Here is a 23,326-nt window from a genome sequence, read left to right as displayed (position 1 = left end):
GCGGGCGCTGCGTTGCGCTTTCGCTCTTTTTGGGCCAAGTTCTGGCTCGGCTCAGCGCGAAAAGTGAAACTGAGCGGCCATTTCCTTCTTTGGGACCAGCCACGCAGTCTCCCCGGACAAGACAGTACTTTTTTGGAGGGGAGGGGGGTGTCTGGGGTTGGTCGCCCCGTCTGGTTGGAAACCTCCGCTTTAGAACCTGGGACAAGTTGCTTCCTAAGGCCGGGGTGTCCTCCCACTTGCTGAGCGCCCGCTTGCTCTCGCAGGCTCTAAAAAGTGGAAAGAGAAACTCCACTGAGAAGAACAGGCGCCAAACCCAGAAAGAAGGCAGCACGTGTTGTTGTTGTCTAAATCCTTGCAAGAAACAAGGCGCTTCCCCCACCACTGGTTTTTATTCCTTGTCTGAATGAATATGAAAAGCATGAGTACATGCCCTAACACAGCCTATACCTCTGACAGTCTATGTTCTGCTTCATAATGAACATATGCATAATTTCTTGCAAGTTGTGTCTTCAAGATGCTTTGTCAATGTTTACAGAATTTTTGTTGTAATGGGTTAACCAATGGGTTTATCTTAGGTGTGCGTTTCTTAAACGTTTTAGTATCTTGGCAACCAAGAAAAAGAAGTGGTGCCTTCTAATTTGTTTGGAAGGGTATGACTCCTATAATTATAAAGCAGGATCTTTTGAGATACTGTTCCCTTTTCAAAAACCAAAATCAAAAAAATATGCTTCAATTATATGATGGAATATGATTTTTCCTAAATTAACAAAAGAGCTTTCTTTAGATACCAAGGGATGTATACTAGCTTTTGTGAAGCGGGAGAATCTTCAAACGTGGACTTTAATTCCCAGGATCGTCCAGCTGGCATAAACATTGTGGAGAAATATGAAAAAGGAAGCTCACATTTCTCAGGCTGGGGGAAAAAACAGCCTAATCCCTCTAAAAGCTCAGTATAACTACCCATTGATAGAATCCATATAAATTGTCTAATTCAGTTTCCTTCAACTTGGTGACCTCAAATTGTGTTGGGATTTCCACTTTTGGAATTTCTGACCAGCATGAATTTAAAACTTTCCAAAATCTGGGTTGAAAAACAAGGTTATACATACTTTTTGACAAGGTCTTTTGAACTTTGAACAGTCACTAAATGACCAGTCATAAGTCAGGGACTTCCCATATTCTACCATCCCTTCCTTTACAAGGAATGGTTTAAAAATATTTCCAAAATTGAGATTAAATCTTGTGGGTTCTTTTTTCTCCCCAGCTACCACCAATTCATTCCCCTCAACACTAGTCCTTCTCTCCCATTTGGTCCCTTCTGAACCTTTCTAAAATCAACTTTATTATTCTGTTATTGGCATTTCTCATTTGTTTCTTCTGCTTAGATCTGATTATGCAATTTGGGCAGAAAATTTCTGATATTGTAAAGAGGAATGATTTAGGTAGCTTTTAACCTTAGAGAACTCTTACACTGCCAGGCTGTAAAAGGAAATTCAAAGAAATGTCATAATGTTTGCACTTTAGAAGGCAATGAACTAAAGTTTCTCTTACAATAAGTACCAGACCTTACTATTGCATAATTCTAAAGATCTGAACATTGATTTTATGGCATAGATCCAAGGAAGCAATGAGTCAGAAAACCAATATACAAGGGATATGATTGCATATGTATTTATTTGAATTAACTTCCAGAAGTGGTCTACTGATAATTTTAGGAAGACATAAACTACACTGAAAAAAATCTACAGTAATATATATTATGTGTCAAATTGGGTTGATTCTTAGTGACCACATAGATTGCGACAATCTATCCCCAACTTGATCCTTCCAATGGTGCACTCATAGATAGTCCTTGATTAATGGTCAGAGTTAAGCTCAAAATTTACATTGCTAAGCAAGATAACTGTTAAGTAAATTTTGCCCCATTTTACAACCTTTCTTGCCACGGTTAAGTGAATCACTACAGTTGTTAAATTAGTAACACGGCTATAAAGTGAATACGCTTCCCCATTGACTTTGATTGCCGATGGCTGCAAAATATAATGACATGACCACAGGACACTGCAACAGGCACAAATATCGGCCAGTTGCCAAGTGCTTGAATTTTGATCATGCAACCACAGGGATGCTGCAGCGGTCAGAAATGTGAACTTTCCATAAGTCACTTTTTTCAGTGCTTTTATAATTTCAAATGGTTGTAAATCGAAGACTACTTGTAGCTAGTGATGGGCAGCAGCCGGTTCAGTCAGGTGTTCTGTCCCGGTAGCAAATTCTGGGGTGCCTGCGCAGCTGCGTGCTCCTGACATATGCATGCGTGGCCCTGCATGAGATTTGGCTTCTGCGCATGTGCAGCAAATGAAATCCTGTGTGAGGACGCTCGCGCGAGTGAGATTTCAGTGATTTTCACCGATTTTTTGCCTCTGCGCATGCGCGGAAGCAAAAATGTTGGTGAAAATCGCCAAAATCTCGCTCTTGCATGTGTCCTCACACTAGATTTCGCTTGCTGCACATGTACAGAAGCCAAATCTCATACTGATGGGCGCATGCGTACTCTTCATACACACCTGCGCCTGCGACAGCCTTGGAAGCCATACAGGTAGTACCTATGACAAGCGGCCCTTAACTGCTTGTAGTCAAAACCTAGGTCCATCCACGTTGTTGCTGGTTGTCCTCTTTCTCTATCCACCTTGCCAGGCAATTAAAATTTTCTCACAAAGGTTGTTGTTAGCTTTACAACCACAACTGAGCCCCAAATTTCTGTTCCTAAGTGAGACATTTGTTAATGAAGTTTTGCCACATTATTATGACCTTTCTTGCCATTGTTAAGTGAGTCACTGCAGTTGTTAAGTTAATAACACAATTGCTAAGTCAAACTGGCTTCCCCACGGACTTTGCTTGTTAGAAAGTTGCAAAAGCTGATCATGACACCGGGACACTGCAGCCGTCACTGGTCAATTGCCAGGCATCTGAATTTTGATCCCTGTGACCATGGAGGGATGCTGCAACAGTCATAAGTGTGAAAAATGGTCATGAGTCACCTTGCTGTAACTTCAAATGGTCACTAAACAAACTGTTGTAAGTCAAGAATTACCTGTACAAAGTGTCCAAAGTAGGATAATTTGTGCCTGGTTATTTGTGACTTGAGTGAGGATTCCGAGTTGACTTGTTCAATGATCCTTTGTTTAAAACTATGTATGGTATTTTCAGGAATTTACTAGAGGTCAAAATCATTAATATTTTATATTCCTCAAATACAACACTTGTACACTTCTAAATAAAAGTTATGCTGTTGGTATGAAAAAGAAACACATTAAAGAAAAGAAAGAAAACTCCAGCAGTTTATGATTAGGTCTAGTGCATCCTTTAGCTCTTTCTTCCTGTATCTATGAAAAGTTAGGAAACGCCATAAGCCATGTTTGTATAAGAATGGCTGTATCTCAGCACTTCAGAAAACAAAGGACCAGAGAAAATAAGTTCCGGTCAGTGGATTAAAGAGAGACACTCTGTTCAATACCAGGTGGAGGAGGAGGAAGGGGAGGAAGAAGAGGAGGAAGAGGTGGAGAAAGAAGAGGCGGGGGATGTGGAGGAGTTAGAAGGAATACGACTTTAGCAATACAGTGATCAATGCCTGGAATGCACTTCCTGACTCTGTGGTTCCTTCCCCAAACCCCAAAAACTTTAGACTATCTACAGTCAACCTCACCCTGTTCCTAAGAAGTCTGTAAGGGCGTGCATAAGGGTATTGTTGTGCCTACCATCTATGTCCTATTGTCCTATTGCCTAATTTATCCGTACCTACTTTACTAATGTTTATGTTTATACCAATATCTACTAACTTGTACCTGCTTGACAAATAGGTAGGTAGGTAGGTAGGTAGATAGATAGATGATAGATAGATGGATAATCTATGTTTGTAATGTTCACACTGCTGTTGCTGCCGCTTCTTCTTTCTGGCAAAAATCAATACATGCTCAAAAACAAAGGGACACAGAGCATTGTTAACAGAAGCCAGTTAAGAGCTGGGCTAGACAAAGGTCGGCTTAATTGGGACTCCCGTGAGGGTGTCGAGTAGACTTGCAGAATTGCAAAAAGATCAGTAGAAGGAAGTGTCAAAGCACTTCCAATCTACACTATCAAAAATTATACCTATTGTGCTTCTTGTCACCAACAGGTCCAGCTTAACGCTTAAGTATCCTGAAAAATCTTAAAACGAACTGTGGATTTCACTTTATTTTTATTTATTTATTTTATTTCGTCAAGTACCTATTGGTAGCAGTATGAATAGATATAACGCTGTTTATATACATGGGATGGGTACAAATAAGAAGGGAACATTAGCACAGGGACGGTAGGCACGCTGGTGCACTTACACACGCACAATTATGCACACTTCCGAGTGCTAAACTTTCTATTCCGCTTTTAAGATTAAAAGAAAAAAGAAACTGCCGCTTGCGGACACGTTTCGCTGAGATGAGGATCTAACAGATCCTAATTAATAGCACTTTCCCGAGGGTAACTCTATTCCTCCCAGCAATCCGGTTTAATAGGGTTAAACTGAGCGCCAGTTTAAACTAAGCCTCCGGAGGACGCTACGAGGACATTTCCTGATTTCCGCTGGGCGCTCTCGCTGCTACGTGGCTTCTCTCGCTGGTTGTTCTCAAACTTGGGAGGGGCACCTGAAGATAGAGAAAGAGAGAGAGAGAGAGAGGTCCGGAAGCTGTTGGCCCCGGCGGGCGCGGCAGTAGCGCGTAAGTGAGTGGGGCGTCTCCGCGCGCGGGTCTCCTTCGACGGAGAGGGTATACCCCCCCTCCCGTCTTTGGCGTCCAGAGGGGCACGTTGCGGCGGGTGGGGGCGTCTGTGTTTCTCTGTCTGTCTGTTTCACGCCCACCGTCTCGGTTGGTTTTCTGCTTGCCTGCTGCCGTTGCAGCCCCCATGGGCTAGCGCGGCGTGGCAAGGCGGATGGGTGGGTAGGTAGCACTAGCCAGCGTGGGCGGAAGGGGGTGTAGCTGCTGCTGCTACCGGGCCTTTTAAAATTTAATTTTTAATTCATTTGATTTATAAGCCGCCCGACTCCTTACGGACTCTGGGCGGTGCACAACAGTTTAAAACGACATAATGACATTTTAACCCCCCCACCCCCCAAAAAAGTTCGTTCATATTTTTGAATGGCTGCACAGGACGGGATTCCACTCTGGCACCGGAGAGAGAGGGAGGGACGAGGGTTGCTCGTGAGCGGCGAACCTCCGCCGCAAAGAAGTCCAAAGTCCACCCGGGTTGTTTGGCCGCGGGGGAATCGCGCTCTCCGTGCTTCGTTTTCGTCCTGTTGACTCCGGGACACGCACGTCTTGGAGGGGGCGCCCCTCTAGTTGTCAACCCCGTTTCATCCTGATACTAACGTCACGCGGGTCTTGCTGCCTGTGAGCTTAGCCCGTGCTCTGATTTTGTCGTCAATCTCGGAAACTTTAGCTAAACTGGGCTAAGAATTGCATGCCACAAAACATGTGAAAACGGAACCTGGAATTAAGGAGGAACTTACAACAGGGAGAACAATCAGTGGAGCAACTTTGCCTCCTCCAGAAGTTGCCTCCAAAAACTTCCAACACTGAAAGTTTTTAAGAGGAGATTTGGAAAACTCTGCCTGAAATGGTATTAGGATTTCCTGCCTGAGCAGAGGGTTGGACTAGAACCAGGGATGGGCTACTGCCCAAATGGGGGGGGGGGGACATGCAGTGGGGTAGTGAAAATTGAGCTCCACCCCAGAGCACCCAATTTGCACTGAAAGATGTTGAAAGAAAATAATAATAATAATAATAATAATAATAACAACAACAATAATAATTTATTAGAGTTGTATGCCGCCCCTCTCTGAGCGACCTGCATAAGCCACGCCCACAGTGTGGTAGTAAAAATTTTGGTAGCCCTTCACTGACCAGAACAGTGATGGTGAACCTTTTTTCCTCAGGTGCCGAAAGTGCGAGTACAGGCACTATTGCATGCATGTGTGTTCCTGCACCCATAATTCAATATTCCCCATGTGCCCTGTCGCATGCACACACAACCCTCCGTCCCAACATCTGGTGGGCCCAGTAGCCCAGTTTTTCACCCTCCTCAGGCTCCAGGGGCATTCTTGGAGCCTGGGGTGGGCAAAAATTCCTTCTCCCACTGCCTGGAGGCCCTCCAGAGGCTGAAAATGCCCTCACAGAGCCTCCACATTAGCTGTAAAGCAGCTGGCTGGTACACACATGCATGATGGAGCTGAGCAAAAGGCAAAGGCTTGCATGCTGGCTGATATGACTGTTTTCCACCTGTAGCACTCATGCCATTACATGACTAGAAGATCTCTTAAGATCCCTTCCAACTTTGTTATCATGTTAGTTTCAAAAAAATATCCGATTCACTCTTGATGATTTCACACTGTTTCCTTCCTTATCCTTATCCTGCCTTGACAGATCAGCAGCTGCAGAGTTTCCCCCACTGGAAATTATCATTTGGGGGGGGAAATGCCTGTTTGTATCACCTGATGAAAAGCACTGGGCTTCTGCTCTTTTTTTAAAATAACGGATTATAACCTTATCTGCAAGTTATAACTGTTAATTTTACAGTTCTTTTTAGTTTTCCAACACCAGCTCTGAAAATTCGCAAGGGATGACATACCAAATATTTCTGGCGAACTTAATTCCAAAGCCAAACCAAGCTGCCTTTGGTTCCATCCCAGGGTTGTCTCTGGGATATAGTAAAAGATACTCTTTATTTAAGCTTGACTTCTTTTTCCTGCTCAAGTGATCACTCATTTTCAAGAAAAGGGCGCTAGATGCCTTATCTTTTCACTATATAGTTCCAGCCCAGTTTCAGACTCTTGGTGCTGACTTTAATTCCCTGAGGGTGGGTGGTTATAAGTGACCTGAGCTTTTTCAGTTTGAAGACCCTAGGATTCTGGAGAGTCACCTACCAGCTTCCCACATAAGTAATAATGTTATTTTTCCCTTAGAAATTAGAATTAATTTAATAATAATAGCCTTTACTGTCATTGTACATCATGTATTCAATGAAATTGGTTTAGCTTCTACTAGTGTAATCCATAACAGTTCTAGAATAGAATTCTATTTCTAAATAGAATTGAAATCTCTCATTTCTGGAATGCATATAGAGCTTTATGGGTCGATATGGTACATACCACCTTGGAATAGAGCTTTGCCTCTGGTGACTTTCTGTTTCATGCAGGGTTTTTTTTAACAATAGTAGAGAAGTTATTTGCCACAGCCTCCTTCTAGGGTGCTCCCCCCCCCCACATTTCCTAGTAGCCACACTTTCAGGTTTTAACCAGGATTGACTCATCTTAGCTTCAAAGCAGTTGTAATTGCTTATGGTTGCTATATTCTATAGGGTTTGCTTTTTAATTTAACCAGGACAGATAATGTTTATTATTAACGTACATGAAAGATACAACAACATTTCAATAAAGTACCCAGCTAATAATACCGGTATTTGTCTACAGCACTAATATGTGAAACCTGAATCTATTTCCTTAGGAACATAAGTATATTTATCAGATTGACTGGATGATTTTGCTTCATTGGAAATTATGGCAAAATCCGGAGGAAAAGGAATTAATTTGAAGGACAAACTTGATGGCAATGAATTGGATTTAAGTTTATGTGATCTGAATGAAGTTCCAGTTAAGGAGCTGGTAGGTAACTGTTTTTATGGCCTGTAGAATAACAGGTGTATAACATAATTGTGACATAATTATAAAACACATTAAAACAGTTTCTGTGGATTTTACTTTGCAAGTCATTGCTGCAGGGCTCATCTCCATTTCAAGGGCCATTGAGCCTGCGCTATCTGAACACATTTCTGTGGTCATGTGGCCGGCATGACATCGTAGAGTGTTGTTACCTTCCCACCAAAGTAATACCTATTTATCTACTCACATTTCATGCCTACCAATTGCTAGGTTGGCAGGAGTTGGGTTGAGCATGTGAGCTCACCCCATTGTGCAATGCTCAGCTCTCAAATATGGGCTGTCGGCTTTGCAGACAACAGGCTTCAGCATCTTAACTGTTGAGCCATTGCACTGCTGAAATACTAAGTAGATTTAATTAAAGTATAGGGTTTCCATTTATTCTTGATATTAACCATACTTAACAGCAGGGGATCACAAATAAAACACGACAATACCTGAACAAGAAGAAACTTTCCCACAATCCACAAACATTTTCTTCAAATAAACATTCAAAGCCCTGTTGCTGTTTTGTTTTCTGTAGCCAACATCCCAGCATCATGAGTTGTTCAGTGGCTGTTGTCTGAGACGGCACACATACAAAAGATGCACATAATGGAAACAGGTTAAGAGGTTTCAATTTTCCCCTGAAATCTCTCGACCTGATTCCATCTTGTGCATCTTTTGTAAGTAGATTGTGGGAAAGTGTCTTCTTGTTCAGGTATTGCTGTCTTTTATTTTGTAGAAAGTAGATTGTCAAACTTCAGAAAAGTTTTAATTTTCTCAAAGCTTCATATCTTTCAGCTGGTTATGGAATTCCAGATAATACAAACAGAAATCCATAAACTCTGTGGCTTTGCCATCTTGTAAAATTTTGTGATCTCTAAAGCTGTGCTCAAGTTCATAGGAGTAGACTGGATGAATGAAGCTTCCCATCTCTTTCTCAGCAGTTTGTCTTGAAATTCCTGTTTCCTTCCATGGGAAACAGCAGTCTTTAAACAGGCTGGTGGTGGGGTAATGGAAAAAGGGATATGAAAGCATAGTGGGTGAAAAGAAAATATTTGTGATCAGGTAGGGCATGTAGGAACAATAGTATATGCAAACATTTCCAATTATCTGAGCAACTTCTGATTTCCATTGCTTCGTATTGTTCAGTTTTAAAAAAACAACCCAAAAGTCCCATTTCTAACTCAGTGGCAAATCTCATGGGATTTAAATAATATAATCGAATTCTAAATTGAAATTAACTATAATACAGGTAGTCCTTACTTGTCATAATTAAGCCTAGAATTTTGGTGCTCAGTCATGTTAGCCATTAAGTGGTCACCATGTGATCTGACTCAATTTTGCAGCTTTTTTTATGGTGGTCGTAAAGCAAGTCACCACAGTCATTAAGCAAATATGTGTAAATCCATTCTCCTGAATGGGCATTTTCTGCAACACCAGAAACTGGCAAAAAAAAAATGTTGAAAATGGTTGTGTGATGCTGCAACTGGTTGGAAAGCAAGCTGCTTGCCAAATGCCTAAAATGTGATCACATATGATCTCACATCACAGGGGTGATGATGGTGATGGTATGGCAGTTGTAACTTTGAGAACAAAGGGTAGTATTGTTGGATAGAGGTTAAGTGAGAACCGCCTGTCTGGGAAATGAGTATTTTTGAGATGTTGTTATCTAATGAAAACTTGCCCATATTAGAGAAAATATTGAATTCTGAAGGTTTTTGGTATCGCAATGTAATACTAAGGTTACAGTGATTTATTGTCCTAAATGTACAATGTACAATTTTTAATTCTAATTTTTTTTGGCTCTTCTTCAGGCAGGACTTCCAAAGGCAACAGTTTTGGATTTGTCCTGTAATAATCTTGCTACTTTACCGGTGAGTTTCAACCTTATATCTTGGAGGAACGTTTCATTATTGATGTTACACATAGGACTTCTGTTTTAAAACCAAAGGAGCTTTAGCTGTTACCTTCTGAGATAAGACCATTGATTATTGGATGCAAGAAGCACTGAAAAAGAGAGTGTTAAACAATTTACAGATTGAGTTTCTAAGCCATAAATTGTGGTTATAAATCACAGTCGGCGGATACATGCAATACACTAAGCAAATTAAAGATGCTTATGTGCCTTAAAATGGGGTGCAAACCCATATATCAAATAAGTTGGAAGGACGTACAGTTAATCTTTTTTTTAATGTATACGCTTTCATTTTAAGATGAAGAGTAATGATATACAGTTTTATCATATGCCAGCAGATATTAATCTAAAGGTGACATTTGGCAGCACCAAACTTGTTCTTCATGTAGATTTGCAACTGATATCCTATGATCTTAGAATAATAGTCTTTTTATATGACATTTTTGTTTCTCAGAGCATGCTTAGTGGATTGTGTTTTTCCACGTGAGGTCCTAAGAAGAACACGTGGAGTTACTTCTCAGTAGTTTCTTTATCACCTACAGATAGAGTGTTCCCAGACTAAAGCAACTATCTGCATAGCCAGAGATACACTCTGTGAACTGCTAGGGAAGGGCCATCTTAGCCCTCTTCCTGCCTATTAGACTTTCCAAACTTCGGTGCCTCTTTGCCCTCTGGGAAAAAGCCCTTTCCTCCTGCGACTCTACACTATATTCTGACACATCTCCTGGTGGGGAAATATGTGTCCCAGTTGTGATCTAAGAGGGAACAGGAAATAATACATATAATAAATATGCATTCCATTCATATTGCTACTCCATTTACTTAATCTTCTAGTATACAGTACTACACATGTAGCACAATTTTTAAAGAGACTAGAATAGAAATACAATAATTGAAATAGAAGTAGAATAACAGAGTTGGAAGGGACGTTGGAGGTCTACAGGTCCAGCTGCCTGCTTAGGCAGGAAACCCTACACCACGATAAGAACGTTTGTGTTCCCCTTTTATAAATAGCTTACGAAAGGAACTGGCTTTTAAAGTCTGAACCTCCAGCCTTGGATATCACTTCTCAGTTCTCTAACAGCTCAGTTCTCTGTATCATTGCTCAGAAATAATTTAGTTAGGCTTATTCCTAGAAATTGCATGGTTTCATGTTTTACTTATGCTTGGGTTCCAGTCAGAGTTTTGCAGCTTGATCCATCTGGTAAAATTGGATTTAAGCAAAAATCGGCTTCAGAATCTACCATCAGACTTTGGGCGCTTGATCAGCTTGCAACACTTGGATCTGTTGAACAATCGATTGGTTACTTTGCCTGTTAGTTTTGCCCAACTCAAGGTAATTATGTTCTTTTATAATTCTTGGATTGAGACTAACCTACAATATATTGGAGATTTTTTTTTACTATTGTCCAGAAATAAGGGTGCATTTAGTGTATCTGTTCTTAGTGTTCTTTCTCCGAAACACTGAGTGCAGCACTAATTAAAATAGCATTTAGACTTACCATATTTTTCGGAGTATAAGACGCACTGGAGTATAAGATGCACCTTAGTTTTTGGGGAGGAAAATGGGTGGGGGAATTCTGCTTACTAGGTATTCATCTGGCTAGTCCTTAGCCTGGTCAGCTTCAGCACATTCGTTCATTTGCTTGCTGGTTTTGAGGTTGGGGATGGCTGGGGCTATGCTTCTAAAGCACAGGTGATTGTTGGAGGGAGCAGCAATTAGAAAAGCAGGCAAAGTACGGAATATTGCTTAGCTTGTGTTTGGGCTGAAAAACAGCTTCAAAAGCACAGCTGACCCTCTGGAGGGAGCTCCAGTGACTAAAGTAGGCAAAGTGGGGAAGGGGTAAGAGAAGGCAGCAGTTGCTGGGGTAGCCTATTTGGGCACTGGGCATTGAGCGTTTGGAGGTTGAAAATACAACGCCCATAGCCCTAAAACAAAAGCCATTGTCAGTGCTAATCTCTGTAGCCAGGAAGAGGACATGTGGAGAGGCAAAGAGTAGGGGCCGGCAGGTGGCCATGGGTAACTTTGAAGTATAAAACACACCCAAATTTTCAGCCTATTTTTTAGGAGGGAAAAAAGTGTGCTTTATACTCTGAAAAATATGGTATATACAGTGATACCTCGTCTTACAAACCCCTCGTCATACAAACTTTTCGAGATACAAACCCGGGGTTTAAGATTTTTTTGGCGCTTCTTCCAAACTATTTTCACCTTACAAACCCAAGCCGCTGCCACTGGGATGCCCCACCTCCGGACTTCTGTTGCCAGCGAAGCGCCCGTTTTTGCACTGCTGAGATTCCCCTGAGGCTCCCCTCCATGGAAAACACCACCTCCGGACTTCCGTGTTTTTGCGATGCTACAGGGGAATCCCCGCAGTGCAAAAACGGGCGCTTCGCTGGCAGCGGAAGTCCGGAGGTGGGGTTTCCCAGCGATGGGAGCCTCAGCGAAATCGCAGCATCACAAAAACGCGGAAGTTCGGAGGTGGGGTTTTGAGGACTTCTGTGTTTTTGCGATGCTGCAATTTTGCTGAGGCTCCCCTCGCTGGGAAACCCCCACCTCCAGACTTCCGTTGCCAGTGAATGACCCATTTTTGCGCTGCTGGGATTCCCCTGCAGCATCACAAAAACACGGAAGTCCGGAGGTGAGGTTTCCCATGGAGGGGAGCCTCGGGAATCCCAGAAGCGCAAAAATGAGCGCTTTGGCTGGCAAAAGGGGTGAGTTTTGGGCTTGCATGCATTAATCGCTTTTCCATTGATTCCTATGGGAAACATTGTTTCGTCTTACAAACTTTTCACCTTACAATCCTCATCCCAGAACCAATTAAGTTTGTAGATGAGGTATCACTGTACCTCTTCATCTTCCTATATAAGCATTTTACAAAGTTAGCATATTGCCCCCAACAATGTGGGTTTTCATTTCACTGAACCTGGATTGATGGAAGACCGAGTCAACTTTGAGCTGGGTCAGAATTGAACTGCTGAACTGCAGAAGAAGTCTGCAGTACTGCATTTTAACCACCGCGCCACCACAGTTCAGAATACAGTCATACCTCGTCTTACGAACCTAATTGGTTCCAGGGGGAGGTTCGTAAGACGAAAGGTTCGTAAGATGAAACATTGTTTCCCATAGGAAGCAATGTAAAGTCAATTAATCCGTGCAACCAAACCCCCCCCCCCCGCAAAAAAAACGGCGTTGGGCGACTGCTGGGAAGCCGCGCGGCTATTTTAAAAGGTGACAGCCGGCCTGGGGATCTGCCCAGCAAACCCCCGAACCCGGAGGTTCGGCAAAAGTTCGGGGTTCGGGAGGTTGCTGGGAAGCCCCCCAGGCCAGCTGTCACCTTTTAAAACAGCTGCGCGGCTTCCCAGCAGCTTCCCGAAGCCGAACGCCAAACCCGAACTTCCGCGTTCGGCGTTCGGCGACTGCTGGGAAGCCGCGGGGATGTTTTAAAAGGTCACAGCCGGGCTGGGGGGCTTCCCAGCACCCCCCCGAACCCGGAAGTTTGGCAAAAGTTCAGGGTTCGGGGGGGGGGTGCTGGGAAGGCCCCAGCCCGGCTGTGACCTTTTAAAACAGCCGCGCGGCTTCCCAGCTGTCTCCCGAAGCCGAACGCCAAACCCGAACTTCCGCGTTCGGCATTCGGAGACAGCTGGGAAGCTGCACGGCTGTTTTAAAAGGTCACAGCCGGGCTGGAGGGCTTCCCAGCAACCTCCCGAACTGAACCCGGGGTTCAGAAAAATTTTGCCTCTTCTTACGAACTTTTTTCGAGTTACGAACCGGTGTTCGGGAGGCTGCTGGGAAGGCCCGCCGCCCGGCTGTCACCTTTTAAAACAGCCGCGTGGCTTCCCAGCTGTCTTCCGAACGCCGGTTCATAACTCGAAAAAAGTTCGTAAGAAGAGGCAACATTTTTCTGAACCCCGGGTTCGTATCACGAGTTGTTCGTAAGATGAGGGGTTCGTATCTTGAGGTACCACTGTACTTCCAAAGAGTAAAACTGAAAATCACGATCATGATCTGGGTCTAGTTTTCCATGCATTTCCTTCTTAGAACCTGAAATGGCTTGATCTGAAAGACAACCCTTTGGATCCCACACTAGCGAAAGTCGCTGGAGATTGCTTGGATGAAAAACAGTGTAAACTGGCAGCTGTCAGAGTAAGTTAATTCACTTTATCCTTTTGGTGCAATGTTCTTTTTTTTAATATTCTGGGTCATTTTCTCGCTTCTTTTTAATCCACTCTAAGGTGCGAAATGTCCCAATTCAGAGACAGAAAGAGAGAGAGAGAGGATGCAACCAAAATCTATGCAATGTAACAACAGGAGACACAACTCTAGGCAGTCTGCCATATATGGCTAGACATAGCAGTGTGACACAGCTTATAAAGTTATAACTTAGAAATCAATCATGGGCAGATGGACCGCTATAGTAGAATTAGTATCCTTTAGGGCAGTGTTTCCCAACCTTGGCAACTTGAAGATATTTGGACTTCAACTCCCAGAATTCCCCAGCCAGCAAATGGGAGTTGAAGTCCAAATATCTTCAAGTTGCCAAGGTTGGGAAACACTGCTTTAGGGAAATCAATTGAGCTTGTAATTGATCCATAACTCCCCCCCCCCCCCCAAGCCCTCTGGAGGCCACAAATGGCCTGTTCTGGTAGGCCCGATAGGCCTGTTTTTTGCCCTCCCAAGGCTCCAGACATTTACTTGGAGCCTGAGGAGGGTGAAAACGCCCTCCCCTGCCCCCCTTGGAGGCCCTCTGGAAGTTGAAAATGCCCTGCCAGAGCCTCCATGCGAGCTGAAAATCACCTGGGAGGGCACACATGTGCGCTGGAGCTGAGGTAGGGCAACGGCTCACGTGCCAGCTGGTAAGGCTGAGCAGAATTGCATGCTCCCATTAAGCAGGCTCGATGGATGTTCCTCATATTTGCATATGGGAAGGAGCAATTCCACAAGTCTGGGCCCTTTCCCCTTCAGTCTGTTTTGGCATCCAGGAGACGATGTGGCTAGGACACTTGAGAATTCAGTTCATCCATACTTACAACTGTCTTGACACCTGCTCACCAGGTTGCCCTCAAGGGAGAGGGCAGTGACGATTTCAGTTCCTCAGAAATCGTGGCTTAGCAGGGAACAACAGGTTCCCTCATTCTTTCTGCACAGGTATTGCAGCTGATACCAGTTTTCTATGTCTGTCATTCCATCAGTCATTCCATCTGCAGAGAACTTTAAGAGGGATGCTGGAGTTTGGGAAATAACCCCTTGTGACATTGGAAAAAGTACAGGGAATGATGCTAGCAAACATTTATGCAATGTTTTGGACATCCTTTCATTCGAGTTCATAACCTCAATGGTTCCTGCTGTCATTCCAGCCTTACTCCAGGATCTACAGGGATTGCTGGGGTTGGCAGCCTGCCAGAGGGATACACTTAAAGAATCTAAACAAGAACAGTTAATGACAGATACCAGTCAAACAGGTTGAGCTTACTCCAGTTCCTCTCCATCTGGGCCCATTGTGTCCAAACTACATTTAATATACATTGATTTTTAAGGTGACCAATTTAATCTGTTTTGAAGCAAAGGTGTTTGCCATAGCATATACCTCAATTAATATTCTAGATCAGGAGCATCAAGGCACACAGGCTGGATTTGGCTCATGGGGTGCTTTAAACTGGCCCATGGGACCAGCTTGAAAATAGCAAAGGACTAGTCTGCAGTGCCTCTGTTAGGAAAAATGGGGCACGGTACTGTTGGTGTGCAACCACCTACAGCCCATTTTTGGCCTGGACGGCTGCCTGCAGACCCTGCCAGCCAAAACAGTGCAGAAGACCCACAGAGGAGAACTACAATGTTGATCTGGCCCTCAAAGTAAATCCAGTTTGACACGCCTGTTCTAGATGTTCTCTAATACAGTTTTATATTATTGTTTACCTACCTACCTACCTACCTACCTACCTACCTACCTATCTATCTATCTATCTTTTATGCCACCCTTCTTTGAGGGCTCATGTGATGTATTATGGCTTTGATTCCGATCCTTAAATAATGCTTCAGAAATGAAAACACAGTACGTGTTCATTGGAAGGAAGTGCTTAAGACTTAATCATATATCTTTCTTTTTATTTTCTTGGCATTCAAGAACAAAAATCAAGATATCTATTGTAAATTATTGCTGAAAGTTTGTGTACCAGAGAATAATTCAATATTAAATGCTCATGAATCAAATGAATTTCTTCACATTTCAGTTGGAATTGAATTTCTCACCAAGGTTGAGGGCTTTGTTCCTCTCCCCTTCCATTCTGTAATATGTGATTTTGTTCATTTGCTTCATTAAGGGAAATTATTTGCTCTGTGGGCATTATTCCATGTGTTTGTTCTTTATTAGAGGTACATTGTACTCTGCACTATATATGTAGCTCCATGTGGGAGTGTCCACTAATGGATTATGCCTTTGGGTGGAGAAATGAGGAATTGGATTAAATGGCATTTAGCTTCTCAAGTCGTCTTGGTCTAAGAAATACTTTGGGACTGGCCAAATTAACCTTCTCTTTTGTAAGCATCTTTCCTAAGACTAGTTTCTATGTGTGTAAAGAAAAGGAGGCTATCTTTTGCTCCTAGTTCAGTAAATGTAAAAACTAACTTACATGTACCACCTAATATATCTGTAAAATCTAATATATGTGTATCTCAAAGGTACTGCAGCATATGAGTGTCCTCCAGTCTGAATTAGATCGTGAAAGGCAACGAAAGTTACAGAAAGAACAAGGTAAATTTAATAATTCTATTTCCTTCTGTGATGTGGGCTTTCTTTGGGGAATGACACATTTACACAGGATAGGTTTTTAACTCAAATGGGGCTCGTTACCAGTGAAGCCAGCATTTTCTCACAAAGTTGAGTTAACACCAGGCTCTTTGATACATATTTGTTTTCTGGGTTACAGCTCATTATTTCCTATTAATTGTGACTTATGCTACATTCTTAATTTCTAATATGCTTATATCTGTACTTCAAATTAGATCTATCTTCCGCACGTCCCTTAACAAATTAACTCTTTGACTTGCTTGTAAATGTGGATCGAATGTGGGGTGATATTTTGTGTGTGTGTGGGGTGTGTGTGTTTCCATGCCAGATGACAGAGTTGCCCTTCCAAAGGTTAGGAAGGTAAAACAGGCATTTTTTCCTCTGCACCATATTTTTTTCCTCTGCAAGCTAATTAATATATGCAGTTTAAAGAAAGTTATTTTGATTGCATTTGAGAAGGGGAGATTTTTTTTTACATCAGTATATAGAATGGAGATTATCCAGGATGATTGCCCTGTTTGAGAGAATAGTTTCTTTCATATCCCACGCTGAACAATTTTATCAAGTGTTCACATGTGGAGTGTTGCAATTCACCCTGTGATGAATCATCTCAAAACCGGTATCAGGGATCAGTTCCTTGGCACTGTATAAATTAAATGATGTAACTGAAGCAAATGTCTAAAGAACATGATACACATTTCTTCTTTTTGTGTTGCTTTCCAGTTCCCTCGGTATTGCAGCTTTAATTTAAGCCATTATTATGTAATCAGTGAGAAGAACATGAATTGGGAAGTCAGGTTATGTTGTCCTTGAGGTCATTCTGCCTTTTGAGTTGGACTAATTGGTAGGAAAATGGAGTACACCTGATAGGCAGTTGATATTTGTTCAAATCTAGTGTGGCTAGGAGAGGGGCAGCATATAAATCCAACAAATAAATAAAATAATAATAATAATATATATAAAGGATTATATTCAGTTGCTGACAGATATACAGAGAAAAAAAGTAGAGGTGGTTGGTGCAGTCTGTTTGCTGGAGTACAAAGGGCAGCTACATCCTCCAAGATACAGTATTTTTTCCAAGCTGATACAGACACATGCACACACTCACAGAGTTAAGATTGTGGATATAGCTGGGGTGGCTTAATGGTTAGAGTGCAGTACTGCAGGCTACTTCAGCTAACTGCTATCTGTAGTTCAGCAGTTCAAATCTCACCAACAGATCAAGGTTGACTCGGCCTTCCATCCTTCGGAGGTGGGTAAAATGAGGACCCAGATTGTTGGGGGCAAGAGACTGATTCTGTAAACTGCTTAGAGAGGGCTGTAAAAGCATTATGAAAGAGTGCTATTGTTATTTATTTTTTATTTTACTTATTTTATTTATTTTATTTATTAGATTTGTATGCCGCCCCTCTCTTCAGACTCGGGGCGGCTCACAACAATAATAAACAGTGTACAACAACAAATCTAATATTTAAAAGAAAATATCTAAAAACCCATTATTTAAAAAACATACAACACAAGCATACCATACATAAAACTATATGTATGCCGCCCCGAGTCGGCAAAGAGGGGCGGCATACAAATCTAATTAATAATAATAACAATAACAACAACAACAACAAAACAACAACAACAACAACAACAATAATAATAATAATATAAGCCTGGGGGATGTGTGTCAATTCCCCCATGCCTGGCGATATAGGTGGGTCTTAAGCAATTTATGAAAGACAAGGAGTGTGGGGGCAGTTCTGATCTTTGGGGGGAGTTGATTCCAGAGGACCGGGGCCGCCACAGAGAAGGCTCTTCCCCTGGAGCCCGCCAGAAATAGAATGTCTATAAAATGCATTACTCCCCCCCCCCCCAAGCTGAAAGATATTTGACTGTGACAAAATATTAGCATGATTCAATTGTAAATCCCTTTAGATCTAATCATTTTATATGAAACGGAAGAATCTCAGTCTGCCACGAACACGACACTTTTCATAAGGTATAGTCATAACATTATTGGCAGCATAATATTGATATTTTTGTGCCACCTTGCCCCCCCCCCACCCGGGGTCTCTCTCCAATAGCTAGTATTGTACAGTAGTTTCTGATCATCATATTCTAGTATGTCAACTTATCTATCATTCCAATATCTGCATTCTAATACATACTATCTCTTTACATGTCCACCTAACCCAATTGTTTTACATTCCAACGTCTACCTCGTGTTTCTAACCATTGATAGAATCTATTCTATGTAGCATAGTATTCTGTATCTTCTTTATCTTTTATTTTTAGCATTAGTCTGTCCATTTCCGCATCGGCTACTATTCCACCCAATCTAATATTACACCAGTGGTGGACTGCTACCTGTAAGGGCTTAGTGCCTTTCAGTAAGCTATTGACTAGTTCACCCAGTCTTGTCAGAGAGGGCACTCATATGACTTTCACTGGCACCATCCAGGTCATTCTCATGCTTAAGAATGAAATCTGTTATCAAGTTCTTGAATAAAATTAATTTTCTTACACAATCCCTCCCTCCCTCCCACTTCTTTAGTAGGTAATGATTAGTCACAAGAAGAGATTAACAGTCTTACGCAATTCTTAAACAATTCAAGCTGAGATTAAAAGCACCCCCTTAAAACAGCCTTCTGTTCCAGAGCAAAATTTGGTACATGCTTTAAAAAAGAAAGAAAGAAATAATAACTACTTTTGGTTATTAGTGCTATTTTTATAGGCTTTTCTGTTGAATTAGCAGCCTTTTTACTTCTTAGCTTATTGGGGGGGTGGGGAATGCACCCGAATCTAGTTATGATTGTGCTGGGTAAAATATTCCTGCCTCTCCCATTATTAAATCATTCCTAAATAGGGAACTTACGTGTTTAATGTACAGAAATGGAACTCCTTGACATAATAAATGTACCAGGTTGTTCAGAAGGGAACTCATTAATATGCCTACCCATTAATAGTCCAGATGAAGGACTGTTTCAAATGGCTCATTTTATTGCCTTATATGTCCTTTCTATTCCAGAAGAGATTTGAGGGGTTCTCTTCATGGTTGCCCCCATTATATTTATTAACTTTCCAGTTACCATTCTGAATTGACAAATTTTTGTCTTCAATCTAACTGCTGTTGCTTTTGCAAAAAGTTAACAATGGAAGCAGAAGGCTTCTCCTGGCAAACTCTTGCCATTTTTGTCTTTTCGTCAGGTCAAAATTATACCTCAAAATCCAGCCATTTTGCTCCTGAGTTTCAGTGGTGTGAATTGTGTGGGGGTTTGAAAGCTGTAAATGTCAAGCTGTGGGTAGCACATCCTCAAGACAGAGGAACAAGAAGCAGCTAGACGAATGAGGCTTTCGTGCCTTGTGGAAAGATAAACGTTACAGATAACATTTTTGCAGAATATTGACCCAACCATTTCAGCATATATTGATAGTATGCCGTACAGGTAATCCTCGATTTACAACAATTCATTTAGTGACAGTTCAAAGTTACAACAGCACTGGAAAAAAAGTGACTTATGGCTGTTTTTCAGTTACTGCAGCATCCCTATAGTCACCTAAATTACATTTGGATGCTTAACAATTGGTTCATACTTATGCCAGTTGCAGTGTCCCGCAGTTATGTGATCTCATTTTGCGACCTGACACGCATTCAATGCAAAACCGGATTCACTTAACAACAGTGTTACTAATTTAGCAACTGCAGTAATTCACTTAACAAATGTGGCAAATGGGACAAAACTCACTTAACCAATTTCTCAGTTGTGGTCGTAAGTTGAAGTCTACCTATATTTATATATTACAAAACGGCTATATATTGAAGAGTTGATTTGGCTGGCTATGACTGGTGAAGAGAAGCCATCACTGCTACTCTGTGGTTCTCAATACTTCCTAAGTTACAGCATAGAAATTGATAGACTGGCCTTGCAATTGTGCTGGATACAAATACAGGAGAGCCTGTTTGGTAAATGCAACTTACGTCATTGAGATAAATTTGCAGCGCCTGTTTCTCCTCATTGGATAGAGCAGTCTTCTAAAGCAAATATTTTGGTTTTATGCTGGTGTGCAGAGCTGGAGAAGAAGCGCGAAGCAGAGAGGCAAGCGAGAGAGGCTCAAGAGAGAGAACTACGTAAGCGGGAGAAGGCCGAAGAGAAAGAACGTCGGAGAAGAGAGTACGATGCCCTTAGAATTGCAAAGCAGAAAATGACAAAGCAACAAAGAAGAGAAACGGGTGAAAATCAAAGTAAGAAAATAGCGTGTAAAGAAAGAGAAGAATAATCTGAAATAGGGAAGAAATTATCATGGCTAAGTTTGATAAATATGCCGACCCAGCACTTATATGTCTTCAATAGTCCACAGATAGCTGGAAATCCATGGGGGGATAAATAAAAAAATGGCCAAAAAAGAAAAAAAGGAGACAGCAATCCACATGTCTACTACTTATTTGCCCCATCACTTTCTGATGTCAGAACTGAGAAGTAGATTGTGGTTATATAATTTAGCCATATTAGTAGCCTCTTATTTTTTACATCGGCAAGGCTAATATGTTAGCCATTAGGAAAAAATGCCAATTTATCTGACATCAAAGCACTCATTCTCTGGGCAGCAGAAGCCTTAAAGTTCAGAAAGAACTTGGCTGGATATGAAGGTTCCCTGAACCATTTGGGTTGAGTTTAACAACCCTCATGTGTTTGCCTTGATGGGATCAATTAAATATGAAGAGTTCAATTAATTTACTTGTTATGCTTTGCATTGCTTAAATAGCCAAGATGATTTCACACTGGATGTACCTTGAATTTATGGAGTTAGATCTGAGATTAATTTTGCTGCTTAGTATGGAAATTATTATTTTTATTTGGTGGCCAGTTAATACCGCATTCTTGTTCCCATTGTTTGTCTTTTTACAGAACCCTCTGTTTCCCGTCCGTCGCATCCACTGAAAAAGGAACGCTCTTGGTCCAGAATGTTGCTGAAGATGTTTCTGCTTCTCCTGTTAGGGGCCTTGAGCACTCTGGCTGTTTGCAGGGTTACAGAGCTACAGCACCAGCCACTCTGTGTCAGTGTGAACACATTGTATGAAGATGCATTAACCTTTTTACCAAGTCGTGACATCTTTCAAAATATACTGCAGCCAAACTCACAGCAATAATGCTGTTTGAGCACTGAAGGACTCTTGCCTCCTGCTTTTTTTCCTTCCATTAACATAGCCAGAATTCCTATGGAATTAAAACTCTGGTGAAAATCACTTTCAGTTGTTTAGCAATGGCACCTTTAAGCAGCAGAAATACGGCCCAGATCTTCCTTACTGTATCTTTCTTGCAGTTCTTTTTGATAAACGTCTTCTTCCTCTAGAGTGGAGCCTTTCTTAGGCTGCAAACCATAAGACTTCTGGTCTGTAGAAAAAACTGCTTATCAAGTGAAGCTAATGTGTCGTTATAAAAAGCTTTACTACGCACAGCCTTTGCATATTACCATTCTAGCAAAGATGCTCATTGTGGAAACCATTATACCAGATGGCTAAATCATCCATACAGTTGAGAGAAAATTCTATGGTTACATAAAGACTCCTTCAGATCCAGTTTGTCTCCTGGTGACTTCATGAATATCAACATGATTTGCCAGTGCCTCCTTTCAGAATGTTTCCCCACTTACTGCTATAGCTACGATCTTAATATTCTCTAGTGCAGAGGCCCCCAACCTTTTTGGCACCAGGAACCAAGTTCCATGGAGAGAGTTTTTTCCACGGGCAGAGAGCTTTTCCCCTCCATATGCTGCCTTCATCCCACGGATGGGGCTCTGCTTATTTGCGTGGACTGGTTACTGGCATGCCGCGGACTGGTGTTGGTACATGGACCAAGGTTGGGGACCCCTGCTCTAGAGTTTCTCAGCTACTTTAAAATAGTCTTCAGCTCCTACAATTTACTAGTCAGCATGCTAGTTGTTGAAGTCCACATATCTTAAAAGTGGATGAGGTTTTGAAATACTCCTAGAGCAGTGTTTCCCAACCTTGGCAACTTGGAGAGATCTGGACTTCAACTCCCAGAATTCCCCAGCCAGCGAACCCCGGGTTCGGGAGGGTGCTGGGAAGCCCCCCAGGCCGGCTGCGACCTTTTAAAACAGCCGCGCCGCTTCCCAGCTGAGTCCTGAAGCCAAACGCGGAAGTTCGCCTTTGGCGTTTGGCTTCAGGACTCAGCTGGGAAGCGGCGCGGCTGTTTTAAAAGGTCGCAGCCGGCCTGGGGGGCTTCCCAGCAGCCCCCTGAACCCCCAACCTGGGTCTTCCCGGCCGCCCACGCAAAGGGGAAACCCCAGCTCCTCGCTGATGCCCGCCGCTCGCCCGCCCGCCAGCAAGAGGGGGAAGACCCAGGGAAGGTTCGAGCTACTCGGTAGCACAGCAGCAGCGAGGAGCCGAATCGGGGTTTCCCCTTTGCGTGGGCGGCGGGGAACGCAAACTCCACCATCTACGCATGCGCGGCCATAGGAAAAAAAAGGGTGCGCATGCGCAGATGGTGTTTTTACTTCCGCAACCCTACATCGCAAAAAATCGATTATCGCAAGGGGTCTTGGAACGGAACCCTCGCGATAATAGAGGGATCACTGTACATCAAAATGTGATGTTTCACTTCCAAAACCTTAAACCTACATATTATAGCATTTAATATATTTTGCACTGCTGTGAAAATGAGGTGGTATGAAAGTCTTTTAGAGCAATGTTTCTCAACCTAGCAACATTTAAAATGTGTAGATTTCAATTCCCAGATTCTAGCTATGTCTGGAACTGCAGTTCACATATCTAAAGTTATTAGGATGAGAAACATTGCTCTAGATCAGGGGTGTCAAACTCAAGTCCCGCGGGCCACATCTGGCTCACGATATGGTCAGATCCAGCCTGTGGGGCTGTCCTGATCT

The 23,326-nt window shown here is 42.4% G+C and overlaps 1 protein-coding gene across 2 annotated transcripts; it reads left to right on the top strand.

The window, feature by feature from the left end:
* Nucleotides 1–4,593: 4,593 nt before the first annotated feature.
* On the top strand, nucleotides 4,594–21,998 carry LRRC59 (leucine rich repeat containing 59). Of its 2 annotated transcripts, none has more exons than XM_070739987.1 (8): nucleotides 4,594–4,748; nucleotides 7,530–7,687; nucleotides 9,541–9,600; nucleotides 10,819–10,977; nucleotides 13,684–13,788; nucleotides 16,321–16,393; nucleotides 20,490–20,663; nucleotides 21,328–21,998. In XM_070739987.1, exons 2-8 carry the CDS (start codon nucleotides 7,583–7,585, stop codon nucleotides 21,567–21,569), a joined length of 918 nt encoding a protein of 305 aa, XP_070596088.1. In that variant the 5' UTR covers nucleotides 4,594–4,748; nucleotides 7,530–7,582; the 3' UTR covers nucleotides 21,570–21,998. The 2 variants fall into 2 exon arrangements, with proteins under 2 accessions (XP_070596088.1, XP_070596089.1); XM_070739988.1 differs by having other exon boundaries at nucleotides 4,732–5,646.
* Nucleotides 21,999–23,326: the final 1,328 nt, after the last annotated feature.

The sequence above is a fragment of the Erythrolamprus reginae genome, chromosome 2 (assembly GCF_031021105.1).
Source record: "Erythrolamprus reginae isolate rEryReg1 chromosome 2, rEryReg1.hap1, whole genome shotgun sequence".
Classification (NCBI taxonomy): Eukaryota; Metazoa; Chordata; class Lepidosauria; order Squamata; family Dipsadidae; genus Erythrolamprus; species Erythrolamprus reginae.
The sequence above is the reverse complement of the archived record's forward strand: the minus strand, read 5'-3'. Positions and strand labels throughout refer to the sequence as shown.